Source organism: Nomia melanderi, chromosome 4, assembly GCF_051020985.1.
Source record: "Nomia melanderi isolate GNS246 chromosome 4, iyNomMela1, whole genome shotgun sequence".
Classification (NCBI taxonomy): domain Eukaryota; kingdom Metazoa; phylum Arthropoda; class Insecta; order Hymenoptera; family Halictidae; genus Nomia; species Nomia melanderi.
In genome coordinates, this window is record NC_135002.1 from 3634935 (window position 1) to 3652156 (window position 17222).

General features: G+C 43.4%; 2 protein-coding genes across 4 annotated transcripts; one reads left to right on the forward strand and one right to left on the reverse strand.

Moving 5' to 3' along the window:
• Nucleotides 1-10: 10 nt before the first annotated feature.
• LOC116434940 (7SK snRNA methylphosphate capping enzyme) lies at nt 11-6720 on the reverse strand. Of its 2 annotated transcripts, none has more exons than XR_012998331.1 (5): nt 6232-6719; nt 4340-5639; nt 4043-4261; nt 1422-3961; nt 11-1055 (listed from the first exon to the last, which is right to left on the reverse strand). XR_012998331.1 is itself a non-coding variant. In XM_076366507.1 (5 exons), exons 2-5 carry the CDS (start codon nt 5627-5629, stop codon nt 1016-1018), a joined length of 2436 nt encoding a protein of 811 aa, XP_076222622.1. In that variant the 5' UTR covers nt 5630-5639; nt 6232-6720; the 3' UTR covers nt 11-1015. The 2 variants fall into 2 exon arrangements, 1 of the variants encoding a protein (XP_076222622.1); XM_076366507.1 differs by having other exon boundaries at nt 3075-3961; nt 6232-6720.
• Nucleotides 6721-7664: 944 nt separating this feature from the next.
• On the forward strand, nt 7665-9701 carry LOC116434941 (uncharacterized). 2 transcript variants are annotated; one of them, XM_076366508.1, is made up of 6 exons: nt 7665-7790; nt 7868-8294; nt 8594-8794; nt 8881-9074; nt 9143-9250; nt 9330-9701. In XM_076366508.1, the coding sequence occupies exons 1-6, from the start codon at nt 7665-7667 to the stop codon at nt 9642-9644; spliced, it is 1371 nt and encodes a 456-aa protein (XP_076222623.1). In that variant the 3' UTR covers nt 9645-9701. The 2 variants fall into 2 exon arrangements, with proteins under 2 accessions (XP_076222623.1, XP_076222624.1); XM_076366509.1 differs by lacking the exon at nt 9143-9250.
• Nucleotides 9702-17222: the final 7521 nt, after the last annotated feature.

The window sequence follows — 17222 nt, forward strand, 5'->3', positions numbered from 1 at the left end:
CCAAGATCGATTACCTTAAACAGTAGATCCGCGAGAGACGGCTGAGTGACTCAAAGCGATTCTTTATTAATAATCTGATTCTTTTACACTATGAGTGCTCCTGGTAAGCGCCTAAGTGGTTCAACTCTCATCCGTTCCACGCTCTCTTGACACCCACACGCACGCATGCACGCACGCACGCACGCACGCACGCACGCACGCAACATGGAAAAAGTGAATCGCACCCGGAGTCGATTTGTGCTGCTTCCCTCGACCGTCCGCGTTCCCCGCCGCCCCCGGACTCTTTCATCGCGCGGACGATCGACGCTCGAGGAATGGAAATAAAAACGCGTCAGACGGTAAGAGGAGCAAATAAAAGCCGTGTACGTTGAATCAGTCTCTGGGACGGCGCGTGTCGCCACGCCGTGGAAAAGGAACGCGGCCCGAAGAACCTGGTTAGCTTCGTTATCGCGTTTTCTCTCCATTGTTCTCCCGATCGCGCCGGTCCCGTTCGTTATCAGTCGGTTTCGTCGTCGTCGTCGTCGTCGTCGTCGTCGTCGTCGAACTGCAACAAAGAAGGTGTGCAAAGGAAGCGGTCGTCTGACGCGGATTTGCCCGATAAAAACGAAAAAAAAAAGAAAAAAGAGAAAACAGAATGAAACAAGTGGAACCATTCGAACAACGCGCGAATGGTTAACGACGAATTAAAACATCGGTGAAGTCCCGGAACCGAGAAGAAAGCTCTTCGCTACCGTCGTTCCGCCTTCGTGACGCGCACGGACTAGATATCCTCCTCGCGATCATCCGTTCCCGTTTTCTCTCTTCGGTTTCATTTGGAAATTGATCGACCAATTCGGCGAGGAACTTTTCTGCGCGACCGAGCGCGAACAAGCCAGTAGGAGAAGATCTTCCCTCTCCTGTCGTCTCAGTCCTGTTCGTGCCCCTGTGCCGATCGCGTCGCGCGAACGCGAACGGGGATAATACTTTCTCGACGACTCCCTTTCCCTCGACGCTCGTCCCTTTTCCTTTCTTCCCGTCATTCTCTGCGACCACGCTCTCCCTCTCTCTCGCACTCTCTATAAATAAATAACAACTATATGAAACAATACGCTCGGGTACTCTAAAATTACACAAATTTACAGGTCTACAGTCTAGGAGTCTTTGACCGATAGTTCGCCTCTCTATACCTTCTCGCGTCACACGCAGACCCACAGCCACACACCCACCCACCCATTCACATACACGCACTCTCTCTTTCTCCCTCTCTCTCTCTCTCTCCCTTTCTCCCTCACACACACACACACCCTCTCTCTCTCGCACTCTCTCACCCTCGCTCACTCTTTCTCTCTCTCTATCTTCCACGCGATCAAACAAACCGAAATAATAAAAAGGAAAAGAAGAAGAAAAGAAAGAGAGAAGAAAAAGAAAAGAAGGAAACCTACGATCGGATGTATGTGTACTGTACTCCCTCCGACACGTTCCGCAGGCGACTGACGGCGATCGGGCGATAAGGGGGCACGTCGTCCGCGGTTTCGTGCGATCCTTATCAAATATTCAACGGGGGCGGACGAGGTCCCCCTCGATCGATCGATTAGAATTAATTAGAATTTTCGTTTCCGATGTGGGACCGGTCTCCCCGAGGAGAACCGTCCGCGCCGGTTGTCCCGCTTCGTTTCGGTTTTCAGTTTTCTTTTTACAGAGGAAAGACAAGTATGGCAGCGGCAAGACGACCAGCGCGGAGCACGGTTTCCCTTTTGTTTTGTTCCCGCTTTGTTTTTTTTTTTTTCATCTCTTGTCTTTTTACATTCGAAAGTCGCGGTGAAGCCGAAAAGAACGAGAACAAGAACAGGTCAGTCTATTCCGTCGACCGACAAACTGTGCCCCTCGGACAGTACGTACAGCGAACAATGAGAAAACGCTCTGAATTAGGCACGGCACTTAGAATTTGTTTCGCCCATCACCTTTTGCCCTTGTCTCACGTCAGACACAGCCTGGGGTAAAGCACGCCCTGTCCTCTCGCTATCACAATCGTGCTACGTAAAGCGATACAATTTCTATCGTGTACAGTACTTGATTTATGTTTCTTGTTATCCCCCCCTCCCACCCCGGTATCCTCCCCACCGCGCATTATCTCTCTAATGGAGCATCGCAGTGCGCCGTGTGTGTAACACGTACGACTCGGTTGGAGCAAACTTAATTGGCTATCGCGAGGCCGTTAAGGAATTTTCTGTTACACCTATCTTCCCGCTAAAACGCTCGGTAACGATCATCCGTTCTACAAGGTGGTGTCCCGTCGATCGATGGTACAACTGGAATTAGGCTATATGAAAAATTACGTCGAATTAATACGAATAATTCTTTTGCGTACGAGTTGTTTTCGTCGAGGAAATTGATTAAAAACTTGCCCGACACTTGGTGTATAGTCGGCGCGTAATTGCTCTCATCTTATACTGGCAGCAGTGGCTAAACTAACCGGTCAAGGTCATTATCCCCACTCCGACGGTATTACCCTCTTCCCTGTAACATCCGTTACGCGTTACAGGGAAACAGCTCCTAGGCCAATTGATTTTGCTCCAACTATAGTCTCTATAATATTCGAGATCGATTTCAAACGCACCGATACAAAGACACTGAAACTCTCACCAGGTATTCTAAGGGGACACCTATCCGCTTACTCGGCGTAACTCGGTTTTCAATGAAATAATAAAAATCGATTACAAAATGAGGAGAGGAGAGACGAAACGAACAAACGAAACTGTACGGGTGCGCGTCCAGCGACAGGGCGCGTTGGAACGCTCAGAAACATTCGTCCCGTTCGCACGGTACAAACAATGAAGACGGATCGAGTTTCAAGTTCGTCATCGTTGCCATTGGAATCGCTCGACGCACGAGATCTCGATGGAATTCCGCGTCCGCTGCTTCCATTTCAACGTGACGTAATTCATACGAATGTTTACGAGATGAACAAGGAATGGAAGGACAAGAAAAACAAGAATGAAAAACGATTGGCCAAGTAAATGGATAACAACCAAACAGCCAGAATTTGATAGCACCGCTCGTTTTCCACGCAAAAAGCGTTCAGAGTACTAATTTACGTGTTGTCCGAGGTCAGTTCGCCGCGCTGCGTTCCCGTCTGTTCTTCTTCACAACGACTCCTCGATCCGTTGTCCTCTTCCTTTTGATCCACGATCCTCGAATCCTGTTTGTCTTCTATGCAATCCTCGGAATTCGAAACTGACTTGTCCACTGCCGGTCGAGCGTTTAATTCGTTGTCCCCTTTTTGTTTTTTTTCTAACCTACACTCACTGTCGTCGGAAACCGTCGCCCGAGGTGCTAATTCTTTGTTGGCTTCCACTGGTTTGGTCTCGACCGCCTCTTCCACCTTTTTAGGACGTTTTGCGTCTATCGTAGAAAGATCGTCAGCCACCGCATCCAAGTTACGCTTCCGCGACATAGTTTCCGTAGAGGATTCCGTAGTCTTGTCAGTCGCGTCTTGGCTCTCCAACTCTGTTTTGTCGTTTTCCATATTGACGTCCAGGTAGCACATCTTTGAGGCGTCCGGCGGTTGACTGTCGTTGTTGTAACCCGGTGTGTCGTAACACGGTGTCGCGCTGGGTGCGTAAACATTTTCCAATTGATCGTACTGACTCATGGACTCATTGCTTTGTTGGCTGATTTCCGACATGTTCCCCTCCTTGGTATTTCCTTTCTGGAACAACTTCTTTTCGTACGCTCTACGCTCTATTTGCTCCTTCCTCTCTTCGTTTGTCCGCTCTTGCCGTTTCAGCGTGGAAGTTTCTGTGTTCTCTTGAGATGATCCCGGCTTCGTGAACAGATGAATCGGCCGTTGAAAGCCCTTCGATGGATGAGGGGGAATAGAGAGCACTTCGCACTTGGAGAAACCCACTTCGGGCGATAGTAAATACTGCGTAAAATTGTGCGGTTGAAACTCGATATTCTGGTAATTTTTATATATTCGTTCCTGAAACACGAGAGTGAATTAATATTTTTGAATGATAAAGCAATGTGTTGTACGTTCACGTTTTAAAAAAATTGTACTTACTGTAAGATTCTTCTTTTTGGTGTAACTGCTCCAACCTTGGGATTCCAAAATAAGAACTCCACCTGGACGAAGCTGAGCGTACATTCGTTTAAAGGCTTGCTTGAGTCCCGCGTCTCCGAAATTCAGGTGTATCCACTTGGTGATGGATAAGCAGAGGATCGTATCGAACTGCGGTTGTTCTGTGCACAGAAGGGCGTCATCTTCGAGTACGTAATTACCCTAAAAGAAAAAGTGTTTAGATTTGTTGCATTCTGTATACATAATGTATTAAATGGAATTTTTAATTTGATAGAATACCTGCACAAAAGTAACATTATAAGGAAAACCTTTGTGATTCTTGTTCTTTGTGAAACCTGGAATATCAACCGGTCCATAATTGATTGGCATAGAGATCGGGAAGAAGTTTACATCATGGTGATCGCTGTCTTCGTTACCAGCAGGGGACTGTACACAATTGACATAGTGTTTGATATTTTTTCTAGCAATAATGATGAGTGTTCGATCAATGTCAATACCAGTTACACTATGAGCTGCCAGGTCCCTTGCAACGGACAGAGTAATATGGCCAATATTGCAACCGATATCCAATACATCTTTCCCAATGAATAACTCTTTGCGTTGTGCAAATACTGTCAGTCTTGTGTCTACTTCATGATGAGCATTACGATAGCCATAGTACCTATTGTAGTTGCCATACTGATAACGTGCATTTTTCTCTCTGAAATTTGGCATTGTTTGCTTCTTTTTCTTATCCTGGCTAGGCCGGTGTTGTGGTCTAGGTTTCCATGCTCCGGGTTGAGGAATCACAGGGCTAACAATTTTATCTTTTACATCAACCTTCCGTAATCGTTTATCTTTTGGTTCTTCTAAACCTTTTAACCGTAGTTTATTTTTATCTTTCTGTGGACTTTCTGGTTTGGATTCTTTAGGCTGATTAGGTGGTGGAGAGTTTAACGGTGCACACTGCTGTGCTGTTTCAACTTTTTCTGGTGCAGCCTGCTCTTCAGGTTCTGTAACATCAGTTATGTCACTCTCTTTAATTTTCAATTCGGATGGATCACTTGCATCATCCTTCCCAGAACCTGAAGATGCTCTCTTTTTCTTTCTGTTTCTGCGTTTGGAACCTTTTTTTGTTGGAGAAATCAGCTGTTTTTCATATTCATCGTCATCACTGCAATTGCACAGATTCAGTGGATCACAAATATTAGGAGGTATAATAACTTCGATTGCCTCTTTCTTGTGTTTAGGTGTGGGCAGTGGGCTAGACTTAGGTGTAACAGCATTCATAGCTCTATTTATTTCCTCGTCTTGCATACTGTTTAAATTCAACGGATCACATATGTTGCCACCAAGCAGAAACTTTGTTGGTGGTATAATGACACCTTCCTTCTTTCTGCGTTTATATGGTGGAAAGAATTTACCATTACTAGTAAAACTTTGCAGACGTTTACGACCAAACTTAAAATGACGACCATCTTCATGCTTGTGCTTCTTATGAGAGGAGTTAAAAGTCTTCCTTGACTTCTCATTCTCTTTTTTATTGATCTGACCCACTTTTGTGGGACGATCAACTTGTGCGGATGACATTTTGTGGGATCTGAAGAAGGAAACCAGTCGAAAAATATACTTTCCTGTTGCAATAAAAACTTCTTATATACAACAATATAATCACAATTTGAAAAAAAAATGGACATGAATATGTAACAAAAAACATATAATAATTACAGAATGCTTAAATTATAGGTATCAAACCATATGTATAGAAATTCTGAACGCCAAATAAGTAATTTAATAATAAGCTTACAAGTTGACATAAATTTTAATTAGCTGAAAAACAATATACAAAACGGTGTTATATAGAAAAAGACATTACTGGTCACTTTTGAATTAGTTCGTTTCGCTCCATGCAGATGTCAAAATAATATCAGCGCGGTAATATAAGTTGCAAGCATTATCGCGTTCTCGTTCGAAATTCTAAATACATCAATTTTTATTGAGTAAACCGATCATTTGTCTCGCGGGATCTTTACGATCGTGAAACGCACGGTATTCTACGTAAATTTATCGTTCCCGCGATCGCGCATGCGCAGAAAATGGTTTATGCGTTCTGTAAACGGATGGTCGCCAATGCTCCAAGTTTTCCTTCCGTGTTTTTTCCCTTAGATACCAAATTAGTTGATCAAACTTACCCTCGATCGTTTCACAGTCGGTTCCAGTTTCACCTCGACGTACTTTTTGCTCGCATTAAGCACAAAAATACGGGTTAATCACTAGATACACGGCGCAGCCAGCTCAGGACCCTCGTTGTGCGCCCATCAACGATGGCGAATAGCTGCTTCGTTTGCCTCGCTCAAACTCCATTTTCTATGTGACCACCCGAGGGAGCCGAACGTCACTTCGGCAATTTTCGGCCGCGAAACACAATTTGATCGGGTCATGGCAATTTTCCGAGCACGGTGCGAATAGAAAATCATTGAGAAACCGTGGAAATCTTCGTAACAAAATTGTTAGCCGTGTAAAAGGGGAATTATGTGCATATGTATGATTGGCAAACGAAATTCTGTACAAGCGTATACAAACTGATAATTGATACACCTTATCTTCTTTTGTAAATAATAAAAGTCGACACATTAAAAATATTGTGTTTAATGACTCATTACATTTTTCTATGTTTACATTATGCTTCGGGAATGGTCGTATTGTGTCATTTCTAAAAATAATGTACAATATATTTATGGGACGAGATGAACAATGATGTAAATATGTTGCACGCATATACATACATATTTGCTACCATGAAAAATGATTCGTTACGCATGTAAATGCATTCATGCGCTTCTAATGTTAATGGCAATGATGCAAGCAGTCATCTTTAGTCAGCAATGATGTTATTTCATTAATGGAGTGACGAAATATTAATTTATTTAATATTTCGTTTCCACTAATTATTAACATCAGATCGAACCCTAGAGTGTCCTCACACTATTATCATCTTTAAATTAATTTTTTTAAAAGTCAGTTATTTCTAACGTATTATTTTTTAATTTACAACGATTATAATCGTTGCTTTTTTGAATCGCAAATAACCAATCGAATTGAACCAAGCGCGATGTAATTTCCACCGGCCAATCGCAGCTCTGGCGGTAATTACAACGCTTTAAAGATTGATAGTGATCCTAACGTGAAGTTTATCGTCGTACAAAATATTTATACGAATCGTTCAAACACAGGGAAATATAATAGTAGCGTTAAATGCTCATATAAACAATATAGTTTTCAAATGAATATTTAAACGACACACTTTATGCGCTTATCGTTTGTTATTAAATTCAAATTTTCATTGGTCCCTGCTGCCGTGCAAGAAACGCCCTGCGGAAAGTCGTGTGGACCCCGTTATAAACGCGGCGGGTTTATCGTTTACTCGGGAATTTTCTCCTTCGCGATTTTTTTTCGTAACAAAATTGCGCAGTTTCCCTATTTTGATAGAGTCTCTTTGTTAGTCTTTTTCCTCTAGTGTTTTCCTTCCTTGTCGTGCTAAAATAATTGTTGTTTGCCTTCAGCCTTTATTTTGCATAAACATTCGATAAGATTTTAATTTTCACGGATTCAATACGGACGCAATATGCAACGTAAAAATTGTCCTATCCAACGGCGGGAGCTGAAGCAACAAACACCCACGATGCTGTTCAAGAAATCGGAATTCGGTCAGGTAGAATTGTTAAACGCATCGGCGAGTTTGTTGCCCCAGGTAATTTATGGAAGAAAATAACTGAGTCCCCTTATTACAACAGAATTGTAATTCTTGTTTGCGTTTGTACTATTCAGTTCAACTTGTTCCATAAACGTCGGTTTGACGGAGATTCGTGTGACTCATCGTTCAAGACACCACCGATGGAAAAGAACTCTGTCGTAACGCCGAAAGCGCCGATAAAAAGCAAAATAGTGTCTAAGAGGGTAGACCTTAAGCCGAAAAAGTTGCAATATACCGAGGAAGAGTCGGACATTGCCAATGTCGTGTATAAAGACACTGATATCGTGTTTGATCAGTCAAACAACAACGCATTAGGAAAACGAAATACAGTTAACAATAACAGGCCCGATATCACGCAGAAAAAGACCACTAGATCACATACAAAGTTAGACAAAATTAAGATACAAACGATCGATAAAGAGAACGATAGGAGCGTAATCGAAAATAGATCTAAAAACACAACAAACATTAGCAATAATGTTACAGAAGTATCATCTATAGGTAGGTGTATAAACAATGACGAAAAATGCGCGTTCGCGTCAAGAAAGAAAGATAGCAATGCCAGAGACAAATTGACCTATTTTCGTCTATAACAGTGTATGGTTAGCTGTTACTTTAATTACAAAAGTATGTTACCATTAAGGAAAACATTGTAATAAGAGAGATTGTATGGTACAATGATATTTTCTAAACTGATGAATTTGTAACAAGTAAAATTTAAGCTCGCTTGGAATTACATTGCATGTTTTACTTTAGTTGTAGTATGTGATATATAAAATAGAATCTTATTTGTTTTATAGTATTTGATTCGAATACTGAAGTGTTGTCTCAATGCGACAATAATCTTACTTGGGAAAAGAAGTTACATTGGTTACAGAAAAGAAGAGACACTGGTCTCTGGGTTGAGTGTTGTAGAGCTACATGTAAGAAATGGAGATATGTTGAAGAATATCATGATCCAACAGATGTGCCAAAGATATGGTACTGTGAAATGAATTCTGGTGTGTAAACATTTTAGTAGATCTTCTTTGAAGTTTTGCCTTTATATGTGTTCTTTGTGTTATAATATTTTTATTTGATTTTATAGATAAGTCAATAGCATCTTGCACTATACCAGAAATACCTAAGACACCTGTCATTGAGGCTGATTTAATTGAAAATGAATATAATGCTGGTAGCATTGTATGGGTTCGTGTGTCTGGCTATCCGTGGTGGCCTGCAATAGTTAATGATAGCCCTGAAACATGTTCATATTATATTTTACAAAACTCTCAAAAACCAGTAAGTTTCAATGTTTTTTTTTTTATATGTGTTTCATAAGGAATGATAACTGTACATATAATTTCTAGATCAAATACTACGTCACATTTTTTTATGATAAACTTGAATGTATGTGGATTAATAGGCGCAACATAAAACCATTTGTGCAAACTGATTATCGCACACTTATTAAAAGGGTACTTGATCTTTCATTTATAGCACCTACACGTTCCATACCTGACAGTAATTTTTATCTCAACATAATTCTTATTGCAGACAAAGTTTCGTGGAATTGATTACAGAAGCTCCTTAAATAAAGCATATGAATTAGCTTCAAGGGCCCTTCAATTATCGATCTCCGAAAGATTACAAAAATTTAGTTTCCTAGCATTATACGAAAAAATGTTCGACATCAACAACAACGCACTCGAGCCTGTTAACATGCCTGAGGTAGAAATGGACACAAATTCGGACGAAGAAGTACCTCCTTCGAATCCGTCAGACTCCATTTCGTTAAAAGATTATTATTTGACAGTACTGTGTAAAATACCTCATACCCGATCCTCTCATATAACAAGAAGTTTAAATTAATGAAACATTTCAAAGTTAGGTGGAATTAATCACATAAAATACCTAGAACCACGTAAATACACACCGGAGTATAATAAATATAATACGGAAGCAGACATTTTTTAATTTTTCTGTTTACTGCTGATATCAACTTTACCGGAAGTGATAAATTGACTGTCGAAAATGTAGTACACTATCTGTACGATCGCTTACCGACTGAATAGTCGACACAGTTTTTTAGTACAGCCAATTTCCGTGCAGAGACAGCACCAACACTGTGCACATCCATAAATAACTTTCATCTCTGAAAAATGTTTATTTATATAACGAAAAATATTTTCAACATATTTTAGCCGCTTACATTATAATCATTCTTGAACTTCAGAAAATTATTTACACATATACACGCATAGTCAATGCATTCGAGTTGCATGCAATCCAATGCATTCCTTATCTACAACGAGAAAAAGTCGATAACCAGGACATATTTACGTTCGTTTTTTCACAAACCAGTATCTCGCATCCTGTACAACTTTTTCTAATGTCCTAGTGCCTCCCGCCCATTTTAAGTAGCAAGGTTACCAGTATATCTTGCTCGGGTCAGCAGATAAGAGACGGAGGCTAGATAGTACAGTTTTATTTTATAACTATTAATCCTAGATTTTTTCGTCCTTCCTAAGAGACTGAGGTTCTTTTATGCATTTATAGCAAATACTACTGAACAAAGTCCCGCAAAATGAATATATCAACATTCAATATCACTCTGTACCAATTAACTGTTAAACGTAAACGTTTCACTATTTATTCTACAAGAAATTCCTTTGGCCTCGTAATGAATCATTCATTAACGCTTCGAGTGCCGCGTCTTCCAGAAATAGACCACATTTACTTAAATAGGGACTATTTTTTAAACACAATGTATACACATTATTTCACAAAACTGAAACAATTGCTACATCGTAACCGATACATTGCCAATCTTTGAAACCTAACTTCGCCATAAAAAAATCGTGCAACATTCTACCTCAACTCCTCGTGGAGCATGAACCTTCTACTTTCGCATCGTATAAGCTATTTTTTCCAATATTTTTGTCTTACGTAACAAGCAAAGTAGACATAATTTTACATAGTAATTCAATTCTCGAGCTGAAGCGAAGGAATTCGAAGGGAAACGAAGAACTCTTTCCTCGAATTTGATTCGCATCTTATACAAACGATCTCTCGCATTTAACGAGATATTGGAACTACCAAGATCAAACCAGGATCGAACGTCCGCGCGACGTAACGAAAATCGGGAATCCGTCGTGGACCCGGACGATACCGGTTACCAGGCAGCGTTTCGTCGGCTGACGTTGACCGTTCGACAGTTCTCCCAGCGGAAATCGTGCGTACATAAACGGCTTGTAAATCGGCATGTTAATGCAGTGCAAAGTTCGGCCGGGGTCTCCGGGTCAGCCCGACGTCAGCGGATACGGAGACCCTCGCCGGCAACCGGCGAACTCGCGGCAATATTTGCGTGTTCCGTGTCCGCCGCCGATATATTCCATCGGCGATAAATGGGCACGGGGCCCAGACCACCGGTTCCCGTTGTTCGGCCTTCCACGGAAACAAATTCGCGCGGATAGGAAGCGATCGTTTGTCTTTTACGAGCCTGCTCGGATTATATGGCCAATAAGAGAAAATATTTTTATTATAGGCCCCTCGTTAAAAATCGCGACATTGTACGTTTAAGGACTCGTTACCGGCGAAACATCGAGTCGTTTCGGTAATATAATTCCTTCGGCTCCCTCCTACCGCCACCCCTCTTTTCTCTTCTTTTTTGCACGGGTTTCCTCTTTTTCGTTTTTTTTTTTGTCGTTTTAAATATTCCACGGGTTGGAACGAAACGAATCGGAATTGGTTTGCCGGCTCTTTCGATGACCCAAAGGCTCCACGCTCTGATCCTTCGCAGTTAACGCTCCCCGGCCCGGCTGTCTCCAGAAAGAAAGAGAGAAAAAAAAGAAGAAAACGATAACCCCAGATACCGAGGCGGGCAAGTATGTACGTGGCCGTTATCGTCCTCGTAATAGTCGGACGATCGTGTTGCTAACTGAGTACCCGGGTTATCTGCTCTGTTTGTCCTTCTTTACAATTTCGTTATGTTTCCTAGCGTTTTTCCACGAGTTCGCTCGCACGTTTGCGCTCGCGCGGACGCGGACGCGGGTACGTCGGCTATTAATTCAGGGCTGTAATCATCGACAATTACCGATCGTTACGGTTTCCTCGGTTTTTTGTTCGTTAGGCAAACAGGGAAATAATGTTTGCCTTGATTGCTTTCGCGTAATACGTTCCTGTTTCCCTTGTGTTTGTCGAGCGGATTCACCGCGATCGAGCCAGGTGCCGTTAGTACGCTCGGGAATTAAAACGGAGGACAGGACTGATAACGGTTTCTCGCGAATAGAACATAAAATCGAATTTCAGTACCGTTCGAGGTAATCTATTTTTTTCTTTTTTTTTGAAAGTGTTTTTAGGTTTCCGTTCGGTGTCAAGAATGTTACCTGTGAACCGAGGCTGTCCGAGAGGGTTGCCTCGATTAACAGCGACGAATAATCATTCACGTGGGACTAACTCGGATTGTACGTACCGAAACTATTTCGGTGAAGCCTCGTGTAACCGTCGAAACGGGGGGTCCGTATATATTTTTAATGCGCCCTACGTGGCTGCGCCACTGCCGCGAGAAATAACTCGGAAAACGTTGAACTCGCCACGTGGAAATTCTATTTCTTTTGCGCTCTTGATTGCGCTCTAGAACGGTGTCGTTGGAAATCCGCCGTAAATAGACCAGCTTAAAGTTCATAATTTCGGGGTCTCACAGGGCAGGGCTGTTTCATCACTGATCGAGATAACGTTATGGGACTCCGGCCGTGGTCACAAGAATCGGTCCATTTTTTTCCTCTCCTCAAATTTATGTCCTTCCACGTCGACGGCCTGATAGGGAGTTTCTCAATCTCGTACACCCGAAAGCATGGCGGCCGATATAGTTCAAAGGTCGGAAAACGCGAAGGGTAGAAACGGAGCGTGACGTCTGCGGAGAGGTGTAAAATCCAGCAATCGATATCAATGTAAACTAAGATGCTTTACGATTCATTACCATGCGAGCCGATAAAAAATTTATTACTCTCTTTTAATAAACCCGCGAAGCAGTTTACACCCGAAGGACTTTAAACCTTGTTTATCCTTCGAAATGCCGGGATATTATTAACCGTATCCTATTTTAGTGGTTATGGCCTCTGGCTCCAGAATAGAAGCTTTACTCTTGTAAACAATCGCAAGGAAACGATCGATCTCCAATCGAAAATATACCATAAGTAACCAGACCGAATCACTAATTATTTCTAATACTAATCTTTACTACGACGAGATAACTAGTATTACATAGAATCCTCGAAATTCTATTTCGCCAACCAGTTAAACGAACGAAAAGAGCGACACGTCGGATTGCTTATTCATCGAACGCGTCCGGCGATCCAGCATTAATTTTCCTCCGCTGTGTATTCCCGGAAGATTAAACCGGAAGCGCGACGTACATGTGGTTCAAAGGCGAAGGAACACATAGGCCACGCCTAGGTAGAAAACGGAGCGTAATACATGCAACACTGGGCAGAAAGGTCGAGTCAGGATATAATTCTCTATCCCCCGTCCTTTCTTTTTTACCATCGACCCAATACAGGCCGCTCCCATGTTTGTCAGCGACATACGCCCCCATTGTTATACGGTTCCTATATCCTAGCTGCCACGAAACGATCAAACCGGGCAGAGTTCGTCCGGGCTTTCCAGGCCCGCGAGGGGTCGAAGATACAGCCAGCATGCCTTTACGGCCAATAAATGTCCGTTTTACGAGCCGCGTCCCGCATACGGTCCCGTGTATTCATGCCCGTGCGGAGGAGACGCGTTTCGCTGGCCGGCCACGCTCATTAACGGTAATTAAAATGGCCCGCCGTTACGCTATCGTCGCGGGGGAATTGATTTAAACGACGCGGCTGACCGATACGTACAAGACCCATGCCGGTCGCCATCATCCTCGATGGGTCCACGGTTTTATCCCGCGGTGTCAATTTACGGCGACCCCGCGAGCCTCTGTTCCCTTCGTTATCCCCACGGGATCGCGTTACGAAACCGATCGCGCACACGTGTCGCCGTGTTGCACACTCTTTTTTTACATCTTTATCTGATACTTATTATTAATAACCAGCTGAGGTTGTCCCTGCCGCGCTATCGGCGTTATCTCGGATGTATTTGCCACGGAGTATCGGCGTCGTCCGGGTTTGTTGGTAGCCATGGGCATTCGAATCCCAGTTTCGATACGATTCAATGGTTTCTAGATCGTCGTAGCTTGGATCACTGTGAATGGGACTTGATGTACTTCATCTTTCGAAGATCAGAGTCGAATTCAAGACTTTTAATGCTAGAAGTGTGGGGTGGGTCAGATTGAACTACCTTAGAATTCGTGTAGTGCAAGTATTTGAATTATGAAGATGATTTTGGGAGAGATTGGGGAATAGTGTATTTCTACAGATACGAGAGACCCTTCAAGTTTCGAAACATATGTTGTTCTAACGTGTGTAAAATATTGATTTACAAGTCATTCTAATTGCTAGGTAGTTAAGACTCCGAGACTCTCGAGACACTCGAGTCCCAAGCTACCGAATCCTGTTTCAACTGATTTATGCTCGAAGCGATTCGAAACCCTTGGTAATTCATCAAATTTCGCTGTTCATCCTTATTTATTGGATAATGGTTATTTCCCTTTCTCGAAGGACCGTGTTTATTGTCCCCGTATACAGCCGGGGGCATTCCCCGATGGCCAGCAATTAGCAGCCGAACGCAGCGGACCCGGGGCTTGATCCCACCGAGACAGAATATTGAAAATTTCCTGACCCACAAATCGCCCGGTTTTTCAAATGTAAATGCATCTTCCTCTTTTCTTTCCGTTCGCTGCGTTTCATTCGAGACGTCATGAATATATGGAAGCTCGTGCTCCTTGAATATTTACCCGCGCGACCATTGTGCGCGCGCGAAACGCATTAGTATGCCGCTTTCCTCGTTACACCGTTAGTAGAAAATTCGTGGCCCTCCCGACGGTACTGGCGGAAAGAAGGAGAACGAAAATAAAAGGATAACTTTCACGCTGGCCTAGGAAACACTCGTCTCCCCGCGTGGAATTCGCTGCGACCGGTTTCTCTTTTTTGAATTTCTAAAAGGTAACTGGAGGAATTCTTGACGGACGATCATCGGAAACCTCGAACCAGTCGCGAGTGTTCACCCTGCCGTTGAAAATAAAACGTCGAATTCTTCTGTCTGAAACTCGACTCGAACGATCCTCGGCGAGTGATGCGAAGGGGATTACTTGTTTTAAGGAACGTCGCGCGTTTTTCGATGGTGCGAGACAAAAGGACGTGGGCAGACGCTTACGAGCGGCGGTGAATGGGTAATTAAAATAATCAGAATTGACCGTTACGGCGGCGCGCCGTGTGAATACGTAAAATCTCTCTGCGATAGGCAGAAAGGAAAATTTGTGACGGAACGCGTCGAGCATAAAGCTTGATTCACACTAACGGTACGGTTAGATCACGATCACTCGCGATCAAGGATTTTACCTTCTACTTATCGATATATCTTTCATTCCTGTTCGTTTCCTAGAGAAAGGAATAATGTTTTCTGAAGCAAGCTCTGATAACCTTTTCAAAACGAATGTAGTCACATTAGAGACATCGAACTTTCATATCTAAAATCCCAAGGTACAAACAAGTCAGTTCATTATTTAGATAACAAAAGATGAATCTTATAGTTTTACAGTTTTTCTCTAGTTATATTCAAGTACCCATCGTCGACAAACATTTAATTACTCATCATCCACGATCCTCTTCGACCGTCAGTGACTGTCCCAATCGTACGGTTGATCATAAGTGTGAGCCAGGGCTAATGGTCCCCCGAAACCCTAAGTCTCGATACGCGAAAGAACGCGAGGCAGCGTCATGGTGCACCGCGTCGTTCCTAAATGTGTCCACTGAAATGCGTCCCGGTGATGTTCTCTAAATGCGACTTTAACGACCACCACGAGGAACGAGTAGAACGGGGAACGACCTGCACAGATTCGGGCGCGGTCAATGCCGTCTAGATGCTCGCTATTACTATCCGGACCGCCTGGTATTTTCGTCATGGCCTACTAATACACTCCGCAAATTCTCGCCCTGCCACGGGGGACGGTGTTCAACGATGACGTGGTCAAGGAAATATGCCGATCGCGGCCCGTGTCACTGGCCCTGATGGCCAATTCCTTTCCCCTTCGTTTTCTTTCGTTTCTCGTTTTACTCCTTGAAAACGAGCCAACCGCGCCCGACGCATCTTACCAGGAGCTAACTATCGGTACGCGCGTGTACTATCGTCCATACTTGATCGTTCCGGGGAAAATGAAAACTTCGATCCTGCTGCTTCGTTTTATCCTCGAGCAGGTCTTGGTATGCTTAGAAACGATTCCTACGAGATTTCCTTGAGACGTTCAATCTCTTCGAGAACTTTAGAAGTTGTTACCACAGAGATGACTCTAAATTTCAATTAGATGTTTTCGCTAAGATTTGAACGGTTGAAAGGAAGATAATCGTGAACGTGTTACAGAAGAAAACATTTATCGAATACGACTATAGCCGACAATAGTAATGCGACTACCGATTCATTGCAAATTCAAATCGACCGTGCACACGTGCGACGGTATGCCTAAAGAAGTAAAGATCGTCCTCGGAGTATGCATGATTAATTAATTCATTCGAATATCCGATGAAGTGATGCAAGATTTTGTGCAACGCGCGAAGGTCCGTTCCGATTTATCCGTGACCGGCGCACGCGTGTTGTAAAATTAATAACCAGCGGAATGGCGGCCGCGTAAACAAAACGTCGTTCGACAAGATGGCCGGTGATTTGGCGGGAATGTTTAATCCCCGAGCGGAGCAAGTGCGGCCGATACGAACGGGGCGCATCTCTCGTCGGTCACGATGATTTTACGAGCGCCAGGACGAAACGGGACGATGATGCAACGGGGAACGTATTCTTACGGTTTCGCGGCGGTCGTCCAGGCGACGCACGGCTGGATTATCTGTTTCGACTGTTATTTATCGATAGCGCGCGGCGGCCTATTTCGTAAGCGGGATCCCGGGAGCGCGGGAGAGCGGTTGCCGCAAGGTTCGATAAAATTTTTTGAATTTGGGACATCGAGAAAACACAGGGTCGCCGGGTCGCACGGCGGCGATAAGATACTGGCTCCTCGCCTGGAAATATAAGTGCACTTGGTTACGTAAACGTAGATAGAACACAGCCACGGTGGAGCAGGGTTGAGATCTCATGCGACGATGTAAATCATCGCTCGCCTCCGCTCGGAACCGGGTATCGTCGAGCGGGCAATCGAGCCAGATAAAGATTCGAGTGTCGTAATCCCGGCTGCTCGTGATACCGGCTGATAATTAATCGACCATTTTTTCCTTTTTCTTTAGCTCTCTCTGTCTTTCTCTTTCTCTCTCTCTCTCTCTCTCTCTCTCTCTCTCTCTCTCTCTCTCTCTCTCTCTCTCT